The 19485-nt window shown below is 36.6% G+C and overlaps 1 protein-coding gene across 2 annotated transcripts in view; it reads right to left on the reverse strand.

The window, feature by feature from the left end:
* KDM4C (lysine demethylase 4C) overlaps positions 1-19485 on the reverse strand; it is a 262110-nt gene that overhangs the window by 123596 nt on the left and 119029 nt on the right. The window contains exons 8-11 of one of the 2 annotated variants that reach the window (XM_086480286.1): positions 12152-12345; positions 9143-9381; positions 6639-6892; positions 4179-4290 (exon numbers count right to left, since the gene is read on the reverse strand). In XM_086480286.1, coding sequence (XP_086336412.1) covers positions 4179-4290; positions 6639-6892; positions 9143-9381; positions 12152-12345 — 799 coding nt within the window. Of the gene's footprint in view, positions 1-4178; positions 4291-6638; positions 7001-9142; positions 9382-12151; positions 12346-19485 lie in introns of both variants that reach the window. The other variant, XM_086480285.1, reaches the window with a different exon arrangement.

A 19485-nucleotide genomic window follows, 5' to 3' on the forward strand; every position in this document is an offset into this window, starting at 1 on the left:
GTGCTCACCCAAAATCTATTGTTTCTCTTCTCATGTTCTCACAAAAGCATGCTGATAAATTAGATCACGATGAGAAACAGACGCATGAAAATAACATCAAATTCCAGTTCCAGCTAGGAAATACCAATAACTGCTTTGTCCAATAAAACTCCTAGCTACTTCCTTCAATCAATAAGCAGACAGGTGCTTAATAGCTACTTGAAATTATTCTAAGACAACATTTTCTTTCCTAACAAAAATACACCCTTATCTACCAGAAGGACAATCATCATGTAAAGAGGAAAGACTAGAAGGTATATGACTTTTTGTTGGGACGTTGCTACTTTCACATAAAACTAAGACATCATGAAGCTGACAAGCTATTGGATGAGATGGTAAACACAGAGCAGAATCCCTGAGATTAACAAACCAGTATTATCACATCATCATCTACCCAGATCATATCACACACAATCCATGTTAAACACAATTTTACACTATGTTTTAACACTGAAAAAGCATCAATGGGCAAAAGGAATATAATCTCTAATTAAAAAAAAAAACAAAACCAATTTTACTGCAACCTACTACATATTTAAATCTTTAATTACTTTACTAGATGAATCTTAATATTAATATCAGCATCACCCTTTTTGTGTAAATTGCCATAACAATTTCTGAAACATGCTCTGTCTAGCCCTCAAAGTATCCAAACATATCCATATATGATACAGATCACGGTCCTAAACTGTCTCTAATTTTCAGAAGGACACTTAACAGCTAATTGAAGCATCATGCCTGACAAAACTGCAGCTCACATAAAAAGAGAGAGAGTACGGTTTTCCCAAACTAGTGAGATGGAAGACACAAATCAGTGACTTTAGGCTTGGAACAAGGAGGGAGATCCATTCATGAGCGACCAGTTAAAATTACAGCACTCAGCTCAACAATGCCTGAATTGGTGCTAACTGAAAGCTTAATATTCCTTAGTTATAAGAAGAAGAATCAATTAACAAGCATGCTGTCTCCCTCTGAAGTCAAGGAAGTTTATCTGTAGCTGTAAGAAACAGCTACTGTTGACTAGAGGTACTAAGTGAGGGGGAAAAAAATTTTCAGGAAGCCCAGCAAGACTCTTACATCACTTAAAGCATAAAATAAGAGCTCCAAGTAAAATGCAGATACAAAATGCAAATAAAAACTGAAGCATACAGCAATGCTGGAAGCAGACCTACAGGCACAGACATAATATCAGCTCCATTCTGCACCACATAGTATCAAAGTGTCTAGGGGACTGTAGGACCAATCTCCAGTTCCGCTAACTGAAGAGATTCTGGAGAACAGTACCTGAAAAACCTGCACATTACAGAACTAAAATGCTAAGGCAATAAGAAAAAGGAATGCATTTGTTTTCCATTTTGATGGATAGTTTTGATGCACAGTTCAATAAGCTTTACAAGCCACGTTTGATAGAATAAAGTAGCTTTATTCATCAACTTTGGCTGGCTGTATATACGATTGCAGGGTAAAGCAGATTTACTTTTTCTATTTACTTCAGAGAAGCAAATCCCTATCGTGGGTAAATTACTTAGCTTTTGTAGCCTGTCTGCACAAGATGGTGGCTCACTAAAGTTCAGGCACTCAAGTAAGATCCCAAAAAGAGCATCTGAGAAGTTCTGAGTATTGTTTTAACGTTTTCAATCACTGTGGTATCTAGTTACAGGGCACTAAATTTCATGGCTGCAGGATTATTTACTTATTTATTTTGTACAGAACTCTGTTCTACAAATCACTGTTGTCTACCATCATTATTTATGGACATGCTTCTTTTTCTTAATTTCTGCTTCACTCTATCGCTTAAAGTGCCTGAAGGTACCATACAGTACAGAGTAACACACATATCTGCAATCTATAGTGAAGATACAGACAAGCATATTCAAAATGATTGCCTAACATTATGCTTCCTATTTATACAATTAAGTTAAACAATGGAATTTCATGGTCACTACTCAGCATTAAATACAATTTTTAAAAATTACTTCAAATGTCTAAACGCTAAATCAGAAGCCTGGTTTTATGCAATCCCAGGAAGGCCATTTACCCTGCTTCCTGTTGCCTTATGCACTTAAAAGTAAGCTGAAAACTGCTCTAAGAAAATTTCTCAATAATTGTTCAGCTGGGGAAATAAAGAGGAGATCTTTTGCTGCTTTCTAATACACAAAGATTATTTTCATTATGTCTAAAACAGAATTATGCTTTTGCACCTCCTTTTATGTTTGTGAAAATATGGTACGTAGTTTAACATCCTGCACATTATTCACTACTTGCAAACCTGTACACTAATTAGACACAGTTAGAAGCACAGAGATGAGAGACATGTAGATGGCATATGGCATCAAAATCAGCTTTTAAACTACTATTGTAAATCAGTAGAGTAAAACTGATTTATCAAAACTACAGGGAGAGAGATGTTCATTCCTTCCATATGAAACTAAGCAAAAGCCTGGAAATCCAGACATACGTAGAGACTCTTGATAAGCTTTTGATGATACCCGGAAGTCTGTAGTCTTTTTCTCAAATGAAAACTACAGTATCTTAAGACACTGACTTCCAATGTCCAAGATCTATCAAAATTCAAGGATAAACCTTTAAAGCAGTATAGGAGACTACGGCTTGCACCTAAGATTAGTATTCAATGGATTTTTATGTCACTTTTATCTATGTTTACACAATTAAAAACTTGTTCTTAAACACAAGTGCTGTGAGTTCTAATAAAGAATATTTAGTCAGCGAATATACTTGTTTTAAATGATGTCTTATTGTTCAGAGCTTCTTGCAAAGACATATCCAACATTTTTAGAAGAATTTGAGTGAAAACAGGCAAAAAGTATGTTACTTGTCTGTGGATTCAGAGAGCCTTCACTATTTACATTTCCCATCCAGAAAGAAATTTTTTCATCTTGGTTGTTTGTACAAATGCCTATATATATGGTCTCTGTAACAGGTCTGCATGGCAAGGTTTTGGTAGCTGGGGTGTTACAGGGGTGGCTTCTGTATGAAGCTGCTAGAAGTTTCCCCGATGTCAGATACAGCCAATGCCAGCCGGCTTTAAGACAGACCTGCTGCTGGCCAAGGCCGAGCCCATCAGTGACAGCGTTTTTCGCCTCTGTGATAACGTATTTAAGAGAGTGAAAAAAGAAGTTGTTGCGCAGCAGGAATTGAAGCAAGTGAGAGGAGTGAGAATATGTGAGAGAAACATCCCGCAGACACCGAGGTCAGTGCAGAAGGAGGAGGAGGAGATGCTCCAGGTGCCGGAGCAGCGATTCCCCTGCGGCCAGTGGTGAAGACCACGGTGAGGCAGGCTGTCCCCCTGCAGCCCACGGGTGGTGGAGCAGATGACTGCCTACACCCCGTGGAGGGCCCCCACACTGGAGTAGGTGGATGCCTGAAGGAAGCTGTGACCCCGTGGGAAGCCTGCACCGGAGCAGGCTCCTGGCAGGACCTGTGGCCCGTGGAGAGAGAGAAGCCCACGCTGGAGCAGGTTTGCTGCTAGAGACCCCGTGAGGTGGGTTCACCCTGGAGCAGTCTGTTCCTGAAGGACTGCACACCATGGAGGAGACCCATGCTGGAGCCGTTCATGAAGAACTGAACCCGTGGGAAGACTCACGCTGGAGAAGTCATGGAGGACTTTCTCCCGTGAGGGGGACCCCGCACTGGAGCAGGGGAAACGTGTGAGGAATCCTCCCCCTGAGGAGGAAGGAGTGGCAGAAAACAACAGAGTGATGAACTGACCCCAACCCCCATTCTCTGTTTTCCCACTTGTGCTGCTGCAGGGGGAGGAGGGAGGAAAATCCGGATCAAAGTTAAGTCCGGGAAAAGGAGGGAGGGGTGGGGGGAAGGTGTTTTAAGATTTGGGGTTTTTTCTTATTACTCCTCTCTCAGTTAATAGGTAATAAATCACATTTCCCTTCAGTCGAGTCTGTTTTGCCCATGACGGTAAATACTGAGTGATCTCCCTGTCCTTATCTCAACCCCACAAGCCTGTTGTTATTTTTTTTCTCTCCTCTCTCCTGTTCAGTTAAGGAGGGGGAGTGATAGAGTGGCTTTGGTGGGCACCTGGCATTTTGGCCAAGGTCAACTCACCACAGTCTCATAAAGACACAAAAAGTTCATCAGAAAAATGCATTAAATAGTACACTCACCTTCATCACTAGTTGCTTGCTGTTTAACCAAAGTCATTGGAGATCTAGCTGGGGGTTTATTTAGTGGATGACGCCAACTCTTAGATACTTTCTTTCTTTCAACTTCCACTGACTGAAAAGGAAAAAACACAACTACTTTAGTATGAAATTCTGCAAAGTTAATTTTGATGAACAAAAACATTCTTCTGTAAATGAGCACATACGTCAATTCTGTAAGTATTATCAGGGTACTTGAAGCACCTTTAGTGTACCAATAAAATATTTGTCTCTAATTCAGAATATATATTTAATCAAAAAAGAGCAATCCTTGTCAAAGACAAATAGTTTGAGGTATGTTAGTGCAGCCCTTCCCAAATTACAGAGCATAAATCCTGGTTTGCTCAGACAATGTTTCAGAGGAAGAACAGACCAAACAATTCTGCAGAACCAGAAGTACAACACTGCCAGTAACCGTGACTGGGAAAATGAGGCAGAAACCGACTGATTCATTTGTGAAAGAGTGCAAATTGCTGAGGAAGTAAAAAAAAAAAAATGTGGAGTTGAGATTAGAAATTAAGAGTCCTGATATGCAATTAACATGTTGATTTGGGAATATGAGGAAATTCTTTCCTCCCGCAAGCATCCTTATGAACATTCAGCTTGAAGTTATCCAAGCTTGAGGAACTAAAGCCAACACTACAAACTCCAGAAGCGCAGCTTTCACAACTCCAGATTTAAGTGCCAGTGGTGGAATCACAAAGCAAAACAGCTGCTGATGGTATATGGAGGTTCAGGAGCAGAGGACAGGCAAGCACACCAGCAGAAGGGTGGGAAGGACAGTGTCTCACACAACTTGAGCATTCTGGTCTTCAACACCCTGAATCTAACCTAGCAGTTACATATGTGCCCCTTGACTGATTTGAGGGTTGAAAATTACTACTATAAAACAGGAAGTAAATTACAAAACCACATTGTATTTACTGTGATAAGCAGAGAGAGGAAGATGTGGGTAAAGCACAGGGCAGGTTTATGATCTAGAAAAATTTAGCAACTAAGTAAAAAGGAAAAGAAGATCAGACTTTTTAATTGCATCTGCACAACATGCCTCTTCACTTAAAAATTAGAGTATGCAATTATACTTGAGAATATCTGAAACCTCATATATAAACGGCTGAAAGGCACAGAAAGAGATAAATGCAATCTCTAATACATGATGATTAAAACACTGAGAAGTTTATAGTGCTCCTTATTACAGTGGAAGCAGTGGAGCCAAATTATTAAAACTCACGACATCGCAAAAAAATCATTAGTGCACAGTTCATGTCTATGAAAGGGTCAGCATGATTTTACTTTAGCTTCTAAAATGTATTTCCCAATAAATCTGGCAAACTGGCAGTGGATTTCCTGCTCTTTCTCTGTCACACTGGGATTGAACTCACAACTCAGAAAGCTACTTTGACTACCACTACAGCTTGATTTTTTATTGTGCTTCCTAAAGTCAAAGCTGCCCGCCCCTCACAGCAGAACAGCAAGAATAATAAATAAAAGACTTTAAGTTTGTAGGTGAGAAATGAGAAAACATTATTAAACCTATCATTTAAAAATTTAAAAAGATATTCCTTTTATTAGAAGGATCTTTTCCTTGAAGTGTTTTTCACATGTTTTAGGCCATCTCCAAAATCCAAGAATAGCAAGTTTCAGACCCTGAAATCATACGGCCCATTCTATCCTGCTATAGCCATGGCTTGAAGATTCACTTTCTCCAACTTTAATACTATGAATACAGTTTCAACTAAAGTCAGAAAGTCCGTAAGATTTAATAAACTATGTGAGATAATATAACAGCATAAAAGCAAACTTCGTTTTCACCTAACTTGGTGCAGAAACACTCCTCAACTTTGCTTCATCCAGTTCTTCATTTTAGAAGGGCTTCAGTCCAAAAATAAATTACCATGTGCTTCCACACTGATATGTTCTGTCCTTGGACAGTAATTCTCTCAAAATCAATCCATTCCACTGACATTTTACCAGAATACTCTTAACTCTCCTTAAGACTTAGTCGAAACAGCCATTTTTTTGAAACACAAATACATGATACCAAATACAGCACTCATCTCTAATAATTCCCATTTCATGTCAACAGCAATAATTAAAGCTGATAGCCTTGCTCATTCTGGCAGTCAGCGAACACGGGAATAGCTTGAGAATAGCTGCTAACTGTGTGGATTCACAGATATAAAGTGAAATTACTAGATATCTAAAATCAGAGGGAAAATATGTCAACAAGCAACCCCCAATTTTGGATCCAAATTCCCACTCTTGCCTGAACGCTTCTAAACATGTTCAAATTAGCATCTGATTAAAATCATGCATATTCTTAAGTGCTTTAATATGGATATCAGGTCTCATTAGAAACATCTTTATTCACATTTCATTAAATCAGGAATATATTACTATAATGATGTAATTTCCTTCACATACATCGGATGCTTCCATGCCAGCATCTTCATCCTTTTTTACAATGGGCACTCCTCCATGTTCCAAGCTACTTCCACAGCTTTCTAGGTCACTCACATCATCCTCTATCAGGACATTTTCCTCTTTATCTGGGTTTTCTGCTTCAGAAGCTTGTCCCTCTGACTTACGGTATGGTACGGATGAAACAGATTGATTATGAGATTTCAAACTCTCCTCTTTTCTACAGGTATCAGAAGCTGGCATGCGGGACACAGAATCTTCAAATGTACTGAGAGGATGACTGGAATCTGTCCCGTCCTCATCTTCCATTTTTGTTTTCTCTAGTACAGGAACAGGGCTCAAAAATGAGTCTGAATGGCTGCTTCCTACAGATCAAGAATATGATTTGTTAATAAATCTCAATTTGTATTACTGTATTTCACTTCAAAACCATTTGTTATTCCTATTCAAAACATGGTTCCTCATTTAGAAATGATACAGAAAAGCATTTGGTAGAAGGACATACACAAATGTGGAATATAGGTTTGATCAAAGAAGAAATTAAATGTAAACGTTTTGAGTTTAGAGTGTCAAGCATAGTGTTAATCCAATCAGTACTTTGTATTTGAATTACAAAAGAACTTTGCGTCATTCAAAACCACCCACATTTATGTAGCTTGTTTACTCTGACAGCCAACAAGCACTTTGACTAGTTGGAAAAAAAAAAAAAATAAAAAGAACTTTGTATATTGAACTTTACATCCTGCATTTACACTTACTATGCCTGTTTTAAAAATGAAAATAACCAAAGACTAATGGTTTATAATTTAGGAAGATATATTTCAAATAGATACCAAGAATATTTTGAAAACAGCAGCACCAGTCTAAAAATGAAAAGCAATTAGCATAATTTTATATTCCAACAATTAGCATAATTTTATATTTTGGTGATGCTGAAGGGTGAAACTGTGTGGATTTTACTTTATCAAAATTCTTCATCTGCTGATGCTCGCATGGGATAGACAGAACACTGGATTAGAGAGGTCACCAAGAAAATTTGTTGCTGAAGAACTCTATGGCACACACCACAGTGAATTTTGATTCAGCAGCAGATCCAAGGCATTAAAGAAAACAGTCTCTGTAAAGTCCATTCCCGTTCTTTCTTTACAATGGTTATTTCAACTTGTTTTTCTGAAAAATTCCCTTTTCATGTCAAAAAATTTAGTAATACAAAGCCCATCCAATACCAAAACATAACATCTGGGTACAAAGAGTACTGCCTCGACTGAGCAAAACTGACGTACTAGCCAGAGATAACACAGGACAAACGACCATCTCTAGCATAGTACTCCATAGACTGGAGCTTCCACCATCATGTCTAAAATGCTCCTTTTCCCTACAAAGGACCAGGCACCACCCTTAAATATCACAAAGGAAGAAGGATAGCGCTCCATTCCTCTCTGCTTTTCCTTCCCTTGTCAATGAATACAGAATGGCTGCTAACTAAACACTAGTTTCACAGTGGTCATGAACATTGCAAATTTCTATTAAAAGTTTGGGGACGCTGTAAAGGAATAGCACCTTTGAAAAAAAAAAAACTAAAAAAAAAAAAAATTTAAAATATCATTAGAACAGACCTGGAAAGACTTTAATAGAACACCAACTGATATTTACACAGGAATTTATAAGCCTCCATATTGGAATACTCACTTCATTATCTTTATGTGGATCAATCCTGGTGTTAACCATCTCCAAATAACCATTAACATAACTATTAATATTCACAATCAGGGAAATACTCTCTATACACAATTTGCAAGAAAATTTTCAGTATCAATATAAAACCAAATGGGACTCCTCACAAACTTAAAACTCAAACTGCGGTTTGCCTTTCTGAACAGAAATGTGAAACTACACCTGTACTACAAAGAAATGCAAAACAGAAGAAATAAAGTCCAGAATATACCACGTATATTAGTATAAAATAGTTGTCGGGAAAAAAAAGAACCATCTTTGGCTTGACAAGGCCTTTATAACTTGCATTGTCAGACAGCTGAACAGGAAGAGACAAGAAATCCGCAGTTTCAAAACAAAGCATTTTTGTGCACAAGTATAGACCACTTCTAATATGCAGCATCCTTCATGTAAATACATGTAGCATACTGCAAGCATATTTGTTCTATACTGTTTGCACAAGTGTTAATGCATTCTGTATCATTTCTGTATCAATACAATTTTGCTGTAAAACATCAGTCTATCGAAGAAATGTAATTCATAAAACCTCATCCTTTCTGCCCCTTTAAAAAACCATTAAAACAGTTTAAGTGATATTACACTCAGCTCAGAATATTAATTCTGGCATTTTCTCATTCTTACTAAATATCAATCTTCTCTGCATAACTTTAAACTTCGGTATTTTAGTACGCTACTTAGGATAATACTATACTTTTAACATCCACCAATTTCTGGCATTAAGAGTATCAACAGCCTACAACCTACATGTGGAACATAATCAGTCCTTATCTCACCTGCAACCTTGACATTATCCAGTAAGTGTTGATCCAGCTGCATTCTTCTGCTGTTTTCTTCTTCCCCAGAAGGCACTCCTGTGTTTACCAGTCTCACTACTTTTCCAGGTTCTTCACTGACCTTGAAGCCATCAGTAACCGCTTCAGTCACTAAGATTTCTGTACCAGCTACCATAGCAGATTCTCTCTCGTCCTCTGGAGTTTTAAGCTTTTTAGATCGAGATCTGGTGTGCTGGAAGCTGTTACAAGAGATATTGCTGTCAGAGCAGAATGTCTGTCTCGGGTAAGATAAAACGTCTACCAATACATATGTCCCCTTCACCTGCTTAAAGTGGTAAAAACTGACAATTTTTCATCTTTTTGTGTTGAGATAGTGTTTACAATCTATTAAGTGATAGATTAACAATTGATTGGATTTAACCTTTTAATCTTCTATCACAATTCTAAGAAAAGTTATTAAACTATAAAAGCAAAATAACCTTAAGTAGCTGTTACTTAACCAGCATCCAAACTAGCTTTGTCACGAATCATTCTTTTGAACCCTTATAAAATAATGAAGAGACAACATTCTCAATTGCATTAAAATCAGGTAGTATTTCCAAACCCAAATGATAATAAAACACAAGTCTGAATTGTAAAATCAGATCTGTTTATAAACCTTCTAAGTTTTAATACGCATTTTAAGACAAACAACAAGCACCTGTAATAAGGAAAAATTCTGGTCACTGAATATTTTGAATGGCTACAATACCAAGCGACACATTTCACAATGCTGTGTAAAAAAGAGTTGAAATTAAAGCTTCAGCATAAGCTTTTGCACCCTTAGAAGTAGAAGAGAAAAGTTAAAGCAGGAGAAATAGCACCCTCTGTCAGAAACTGGTTTGTAATTTATGTGCTCAGGATAAAAGTAACAGGAGAATAGTCCAACTTCAAATTCAACTATGTGACACGTGAAGACATTTTTGAGCTCTCCATCACGCATAAGGTTTCAAAACTCGTAACACACTAGTGAAAAAAACCCAACTATGGCAGTAAACCAGGAGTTTTACAAAGGTCTTGCATCTTAGACTACAGACATCTCCAGAAAAACATTTTTCTACCAGTTACATTTTTCCTATGTCCACCAATGTATATCTTTCAACACCTTGTCTATAAAATAGTAATTTCCAGAAAATTTGCTTAAATGTGAGACACCCATCAGTTCACATTGTAATATAACAGCAAGCATTATCACTGTTTGCATTCAGCCATTAGATGTTTTATTGTAGCAAAGTATTTCAGCCATAAATGTCAGAGTTAAACTCTCCCTGTCACCACATACATGAAGATTTCCATAGATGGTATTTCTATTTTGACTCTGCTGGTACTTGTATTTTTCCCGTAATAAAAATGACAATTTCAATTGAGACATTACACTAGAAATTAAGGTGAACAAACGTTTTATCCTCCCTTTGCAAAGTGCATTGTTACTATGCCTGAACAAAAGCCAACTCAAGAATTAAACAGCATTAGAATTGTGTTTATTAGCTTAGCTAAGTGCATGAAATCAGACCATGTGTTCCTATGACAAAACTTGCAGTAAAATTATTATAAAGTCTTTGCTTTTAGTTACAACTGGCTATCCATAAGGGTCAACAAACGAATCACTGCTGTTCCAAGTGTGAACTTGCACTTACGCTGCACGACACATACAGTGAACCTTACTAGAGGGCAAAACAGCATTCAACTAGCTAAATCACAGAATTACTCTCTCTCTCTGTCTAGGTTAATATTACACATACACTTACTAGCTGTTAGTATGTTATATAGATACATATACTACATAACTAGCTGCTTCACTCGTCTTCAAAAACTGCTGCTACCTCACAAACTATTCTTACCCAGAACAAACCCAATCTTGTATTTCTTAATTATAAAGTTACACTGCAGCGGCAGTTGGTCCTCTCCTTTACAGGCTGACTTTCCCATCATTTTCCTCATGAAATACATTAACTTACAAATAAAATGAGGAAACTCAGTTAAGAGCAAGTTTAAAAAAGTAACTGCATCGTAAAATGACCTGAAGGAGGAAAAAGGTCTTAAAAAATCAGTATTATCTTTAACCCAGCAAACTGCACTCCGCAGTAAGTAGATACCAATAAATCTGCCTACGCTAGGCTAGAAATTAAGTAATGTTTATTAGATAATGAAGAAGAAAATCCATAAAGATCCTGTTAAGTAAAAGAGGAAAGCATGAGTGTAAGAAAAATGTTTGTGCAATGCAAATAAAAATCACAACGTACACCAAGAAAACTGATCCAGCTACAAAACTGCTTCAACAGGTCAAAACTTTGATGGCTTCAGTTATAAGCTGAGAAACTTTTTTCTCCTAATTTTCCTAGTAGTGTCAGCACCAACAACTGAGATTCAGGCCTTCCTTACTACAAATTACAATCTGTGATTGACCTGTGGTAGACACAGACAGGTTTCAACTGCAGCACTGTGAGACTGTGTCAAACAGGCAGTGATATCTACCTGGAGTTAAGATGTCAGTGAGGGTTAAGACTATTGGTAGAGATTTCATATAGCTGTTTGGATTCTGCCACAGCTACATGGTAAGTTTTTCCAATTTAACCTTTACCTGAATTCTTAGGAGACTTCTCCCTTGTCTTTTGGTTGCAGATGTCACTAGAAACAATAGCAACCATCCACACCTTGAAAATTTTAATGGAAAAACCTGTACTAAAGAAAGATTCTAAATACCACACTGGAAAGTATTTTGATGTTCTTCATACTCATTAACTGCAGCTATACAAATAACTTTTAAGTTGAACTGATTTTTCAAAGTCATTCTGAAAAAAATACTTGCTTTTCCCCAAGTTCATCTTAATACAGAAAACTGAAAAACGAACTTCATCTTAAGTAAATGAATTCAAATATGACACCAGAGAAAGTGGCAAAAGAAGAAACAAAAAGGAAATTTACATCATACTGAACACCATTAAATGGAGGATAAAGAAACATAAATACCACTTGGGAAAGTTCTTCATCTTCTTTCTTCTCTGTAGCCAGGTCTTTACCTCAGGTGTTGATTCAGGAGTTGGTTTTGTATGATCAATGGTGTATAAATCCTTGCCTTGTTTCCACAGCTGGTATCTGTCTGGTTGAAACTTCCTCACAAAGATGTCCATGGATATTGTCACCATGTCTCTTCTACAAGTGCACTGCAAGAGAACAGAGGAATTTATAAGTGACAAGTAATGGAACATGCCAATTTTTTTTGTGTTTGTAGTAAAGAAAGTCCAAAATAAAAATCTCACACGTGAAAACCAACTCTACTTTAATCAAAATTTTCTCTTTTCCCTCTTCCTCACTTCTTCAGGGGGGAAGGATTGTTCAACAGAAGATACTATCTGAACAAATGTAACACACTAGGTATTCCATAAAGGTACTTATGAACACTCCATTGTTTAATTAACCTCTACAGGTTAAGACCAAAAAGAAACTATAGCATTTCTTCTTGCTCTATGAGCTGTACGCAATAGTTATAAGCATAATACCATGTTGAATCCAGAGACTGCACATATCTTTAGGGGCATCACAATTTTATTTTTAAAAATAACGCATGTAGTATCCACCTAACTCAAAGGTCTTTACAGGCACATACAGTCCTAGCTTTTAACTCTTTGAAATAAAATGCATACGAGTACCACATTGAGTGTTGCCCATATTTTTCTACAAAGAGGAAGAAAAATGCAAGAGAGGGGAATATTATGTTTAAGGACTAGAAAAGTGTATTATCAACACGTATCCTGACCTTCTGTGCAATGCAGATCCTAAAATCTCATGCAGTTTTGCTCTAGTCCCTGGTTTTAGTCCACCAAAAAATCTTTGCATTCTTTTTCTTTACAACTTATGCATATGAGTGGAATATTTTAGAGTTATTTGAACAAACTCTTAATGATGATCATGAAAATGCAGAAGAGTCTTCACTTGGAATACTGTAGATGTTGAGACAATTTTCATACTAAAGTTACTATGCTCCAAAATACTTAACATTAGAAGACCGCAATAAGAAAACCAGTATGCCTACAGCACATAAACAATTGTAGTGGGTTAACCTTGGCTGGTTGCCAGGTGTCCATCAACCATCTCTCTCACTGCCCTTCCTCAGCAGGACAGAAAGAGAAAATAAGATGAAAAAGCTCACAGGTTGAGATAAGGACAGGGAGGTCAGTGACCAATCACCATCACAGACTCAACTTGAGAAAATTAATTTAATTTATTGCCAATTAATAACAGACTAGGATAGCAGGATAGTGAGAAATAAGAACAAAACTAAAAGCAGTTTCCCTCATCTCCCTTTTTCCCAGGCTCAACTTCACTCCTGACTCTGGAGTCTACAGGGCTGTTTCTCTCACATTTTCCTCACTCCTCTCTCTCACAGCTGCTGCAAAGTAGGTTTTGTCCTTTCTAAAATACACTATAACAGAAGCGCCAACAGAGTCACTGACAGGCTCAGTTTTGTGCAGTGGCAGGTTCATTTGGGAGCCAGCTGAACCTGGCTCTGTCCAACATGAGGGCAGCTCCTGATCCCTTCTCACAGAAGCCACTGCTGCAGCTCCCCTATGCTACCAAAACCTTGCCATGTAAACCCAGTACAATTATTCAGATTAAAAGCAAATTGACTGGCTAAAACATAGCCTCAAATGGAAAAAGCTGTAAAGAACTTTGTGTTATAGCTAAATGACTCTGTTGAAGGGCAAAAATGAGTATTTTCTTACAGCCAAACAGAGATACATACCAAAAAAATGGTAAATGCATGGCCTTGCTTTCAGTTGGCTACAGCTGGTTTTAGTGCCCCTTCTAAACAAGGAGGATGATTAATAATAGAAAAGTTTAAACACACAAGGCACTCAATGCAACTTTTCCACTAGCTAGCTTTTTGTGTGCTGGATGCAAATTTCTTTATCCGCTATTTCCACCTATCATTTCTAGTCCACCCTTCTTCCTCTTGAAAACTGTAACATAGATAATGAAAGGAATGCATCCAAGACGTATTAAAAATGCTTGCTTTCCTTTCAATATGTCAATATCAATATGCTGTACATTCACAACACTGCCCTCTAATGCGAGAGGGAATGGAAAGACAAAAAAAAAAATCAACATAGAAATTGTAAGAAATATGCAGCTGTCTTTAATGATTCTACCCAAAATATCATTAGAATTTTCCTGTCTCAAACAACATGTGTAAGTGTACATATACATATACACACATTCTGTAAAAGATCAACCTTATTTGAAATTGTGTGTCTCATTCGGAGAGTCCTTGATCAGTCATAATGAGCAGCAACAGAAAAGCAATTAAGAAACTTCTATATACTGGAAAGGTGCATAGATGGTACCCTGAAATATTTTTAACTCTTAAAAATGAAATCCAATGCTGGATTTTCTGTCCATTTACACATAAAATCCTTTCATATTCAAGCCATATTGCCACACAACAATCAGAAATGGTTCTTAAAGCAAAAACTTAGAGAATTACCAAGATTTCCAGTGGTTTGGAAGAAAATAATTACTTAAGTCAGCACTAAAGTATCAAAGAAGAAAGTATCTCAAGAAATAAAATGTATTCTATGATGGAATAATAATAATATATCAGAAGACTTAAAACAAATTATGTTGAAATCAGGCACAGAATTTCTGTCTTTCAGTAATCTTTGATCAGTTTTCACTACATTTTAATAGAAAATACTGCAAATTATTTTTAAAAATCAGGCAGATATTTAGAAATATGATCAAATTTTTTAGAAGTTTTAAAACTTTTAAGAACATACACTTCTGAGTAAAAATTATTACATCATGCTCAACAGTATTACTGCTTGCCCAAAAATATAGAAAACAGGCTTCTAGGCATTAAAGGGTGTAAACATTTGGAAATACCATAAAAGACAATGACAGCAGATACGTTCTGAAAACAGTTTCTATTCATATTTCCTAAAATGAGCCAAGAAAAAAAAAAAAATCTATTGCTTTTATTTAATAATCTGGAGGAGTTTTTGTTCTTTTTGGTGATGGTGGTGATGCTTTTTCTTCATTTCCCATTTGACAGACTTGTAGCTGACAGTTATATGGCTTCCTACTTTACAAGACAAAAAAGCGACAGAAAAAAGGCAAACTGTCATACTATTGAAGAAGCCTCTAGGGACAGACACAAAAGGGACATGGCACTGTCTACAAAATACTCACAGTGATACTTTCAAGGATCACAATCATCTTGGAAGTATATTTTAATATTTTTTAAAGTAAATGCAAAATCAAAATTGTTGGATCCCCATGTAAAATACAGCTGATGTTGCCACAGGCAAGAATTGTAACCTTATTTTCTAAAATGCAGCAGAATTAGCCTGACACATATTCTTCCACCAAAGATTAGTATTCCAATTACAATACTTAACAGAACAGAACTCTCTCAGAATTCTTTGATATGACTAGTAACATCACCAACACCACCATTACTATTACTATTATTATCCATTCTATCATAAAGATATGACTTGGAGGTAAGCAATTCAAATAATATTTATTAGTAGCTGCATACCTTTATAGCAATGAACTGGAAGCAAAATGTATCAGCAACTTTAACTAACTGATAGAACTAAGTGTGAGATACATTTGTAATATGAGAAAATTACCTAGGAGAGACATACTAATGCTAAAGAATTTTTTCAAATACTTGCTATTTGTGAATGGAAAAAAGAATAATCACCTTGTACTAAAGAAAACAAAGTTAAATCCTTCCTATTTTGGACTCTGACTCCGGAAAATTTAAAGGAATACAGCAAGCTTTTAGACTAACACATATTAGAGTTAGACATATACTTAAGCATATTTTAAAACAGGTGCATCTTTCTCCTAATTGCTCTCACTGAGGTAATTGTAGAATTCATGTTTTGATCAGCAGAATATTGACCCGCTAACATCTACACCAGTACCTAAGAATAACCCTTAAAAAGCATTGTACATCATTAAGAATTGAGTACACGTCTTAAAGGTCTTTCTAGTACTCCATCATTAATATTAAACTCTTTCATCAAACAGAATCACTGGATTTTCAAAAGTAACGTAGAAATATTCACTCTGTAGTGAGTATCATATTTTGCTGCAACAGAAAGCAAATAGACAATTTATCTTATTTGACTACTAGAAGAGGAGTAGTATTTTGTAGCACCACAGTTCTAAGTGTGGAAACGTATATCCAGAGTCAAGCCCTTGTGATCTGCATTTTTCTCTTTTAGTTCAATGAAGTATATATTCAATAATGCTATACACTCTAAGATGTGAAATTACGTCTTTATGCACAAAAATATCTTCTCAACCTGAACATCAGTTGTTGTACTACAGTGTTACAATATTTAACATATTAAGCTAAAAATATCTTGAGGATTTTTGACATTTTGCACTTGGTACTAGATTTTGTTAAATCTACCTCAGTCAAAATTCTTCCAAAGATTAATTTGAAGAACAGTAGTACTTTGTTAGGCTAAATTTTTGTCCTTCCTTTTCATAACCATTTCAGGAAAAAAAAAGAAAAGTGTAGGTAAACTCTTTTTCTACAGACCTGTGGCACAGCATGTGTGAGAATAACAGACAAGAAAAAACATGAAAAGTTCTGTTCTTTGTAAAGACAAAATGAAATCTTACAAAACCCATAACAAACCAACAAATTAGGTTTCCCAGAGAAGCTGTGGCTGCCCCCTCCCTGGCAGTGTTCAAGGCCAGGTTGAGTCGGCCTTTGAGCAACCTGGTCTGGTGGACGGTGTTCCTGCCTGTGGCAGGGGGGTTGGAACTAGATGATCTTTGAGGTGCCTTCCAACCCAAACCATTCTATGGTTCTGTGATTCTATGAAATTAGCAGAATGAGGCAAGCAGTAGGCTGGTAACCTTCTTCATGTGCTATATTAGTCCCAATTCAGAATGCATACTCTAAAAATGACCTAATCAAGCTATTTTTCACTGATACACTTTCCTAACTGCTTTTAATGATTAAAGCTTTCTTCATGGTACAGTGGCAATGATGTATTTATTGGAGAGAGGCATTTTAAATAATTTAGACTTTTCTTACCAGGTTAACTTAAACTGCATTTTATTAAGTTTTATTAAGACTACTTCACACACTACATTCCACTCTTCCTGCAAGACTTCAAATGAATCATGTTCAAACAATGTAAAAAATGTGGTTTGATAAGTATTTTAAAGGTGCTGCAACTGGAACTGCTTCCTGTGGACTACTTGTAGAAGTGCTCGATAGGTGCCTTTTGTTGAGAGGACAGGATTTAATAAATCCTGGTAACAATAACTGTTCTTTGCTATGGAATCAGGCAGTGATACATTTTCACACTGACCTTCTGGCAACTTGTAGGCAGTGTTGCAGAAACCTTTGATATCAGTTAGTCATCTGTGCAAGCATCAATAAAGCAAGCCTTCGTAAATCATAGAGAGTACACACACTTTTCCCTGACACATCCAGTCACACACAACAAAAGTAGAAATTCAAAACACCATGCTTCTTTAAGATTCTTTTGATACACATTCCACAATGTTTTGGGTAAAGAATAGAACAAAATATTTCTAATAAATTAATTATATGTATTCATATACGCATATGCAGTCTGCAATATTTTAAAAACTCTCCAATATTTAAATAGTACATTACAAAACACATGGTTTTTTTCTTGATTACTATTTCTAAATTATTTTCCACTTGCACATAATGCCACCCACACATTCCTACACAAAAAAAAAAAGACACAATTTATATTATGTAGAGCATCAGATGGTATTTCAAAAGTGTGGCTGTTTTCTTCCAATTTCTTTGAAACCTGGGCAATAGGAACACCTTGACAGGACACAGCTGAAAGAACTCCATCTTTTCTTAAATGTTCCTCCTCTCATCCCTTCTTTCTTTTTAGCTTATCTGTCTGTTATGCCTTTTTGGTTATACTCTTTCTTCATTTATGTGACCCAGAAACCACTGAACTGAGCACGAGTTAGGCATGCAGATGAGAAAACTGATGAAATTCAAAATCAAAGTTAGGCACCAGTCTATGTTCCAAGGAACTTCCTGGAAACAGGTAAAGATGAGGACAGAAAGATATTTCTATGCACAGTAAAAGGATAGAAGGGGCTTCACATATATCTGGTAATTTTACAGGTCATCTTAAACTCTAAATCCAAGTTGTCATCCAGAGTAACAGATTAATGCACAGGGCAGCATTCTCACTTACCAAGTTTCAACACCTATCTATCCAGTATTCAGTTTTGTTTGGTTTTTTGGGGGGGGGGCGGGGGGGAAAGAAAGGGCAGGATTGTTGCAACCCATGCTTCCACATTTGATGTAGTGCAAACTAGCATTGTCTACAAAGCTCAGCCTTCACTGAGTGCAAATAAAACAGCTGAAAGGATATCTCTGAGACACAACTGTTTAAGGTTCACTGCTGATTTGGGGGCTGTTTGGGGTTTTGGAGGGGTTGGTTGGTTGTTAACATTTGGAAACCATTCCTTGAGTTTCCATAACTATACTACCGTTCTGTGCCCAGTTACCTCAAGTCCTTTACTGGTATCTTTCCTGGCATTATTCTTACCTCTTAGAAAATCATTAGCTATTAACTTTTTTCTCTTCATTCTGATTTTACTCTTTCTAGCCCAGCTTTTCTCCTCTTCCACTCACATTCACTTCTCCATCCATCCCTCATGCCTACACACAGAAACCCTTGGCCTGGAGTCCTTACCTCTCTGCTCTGTGGCAACTGCCCTTGCTCCACCCTTCCCTTAGCTCTGCATTGTTTCATTTCTTAGTACCTTTGGACTGCATTTCCTCAGATCCAGAAAATGAAGGCTTCTGTCCCTTAGTTTAAACTGTCTTGTAATTCCTGTATTTTAAAATGAAGGATTCTGACCCTGTGCAACGATAATTTATTGTAAAGAAATTAATCTCTGTCTGCAGCAGACAAGATTTAACCCATTCTAAAATATCCCCTGAAGTAAGAAAACAAACATTCTGTGCAATAATATGTGTGTATATATATATATCATTATAAACAACAACTTGTAGCTGTGCAATACCCAATATAGGCCTATTACCATGTCATTTCTCATCTTGATTACACAAATTCCAGTTATTATCATGGATTTACTTACAAAAAATTTACTACTATCAAGCATAAAAAAAGGAATTCACCAATGGCCCAATTATAGCAATTCTGTACAATTATATATATCCTCAGCTCATTAATTACACCACAGGGAGAGCTGTATCATATAGTAGGTAAGAAGTCAGTATAACAGGAAATCTAGTAAGGAAA

This window comes from Leptosomus discolor, chromosome Z (assembly GCF_034619465.1).
Source record: "Leptosomus discolor isolate bLepDis1 chromosome Z, bLepDis1.hap2, whole genome shotgun sequence".
Taxonomy (NCBI): Eukaryota; Metazoa; Chordata; class Aves; order Leptosomiformes; family Leptosomidae; genus Leptosomus; species Leptosomus discolor.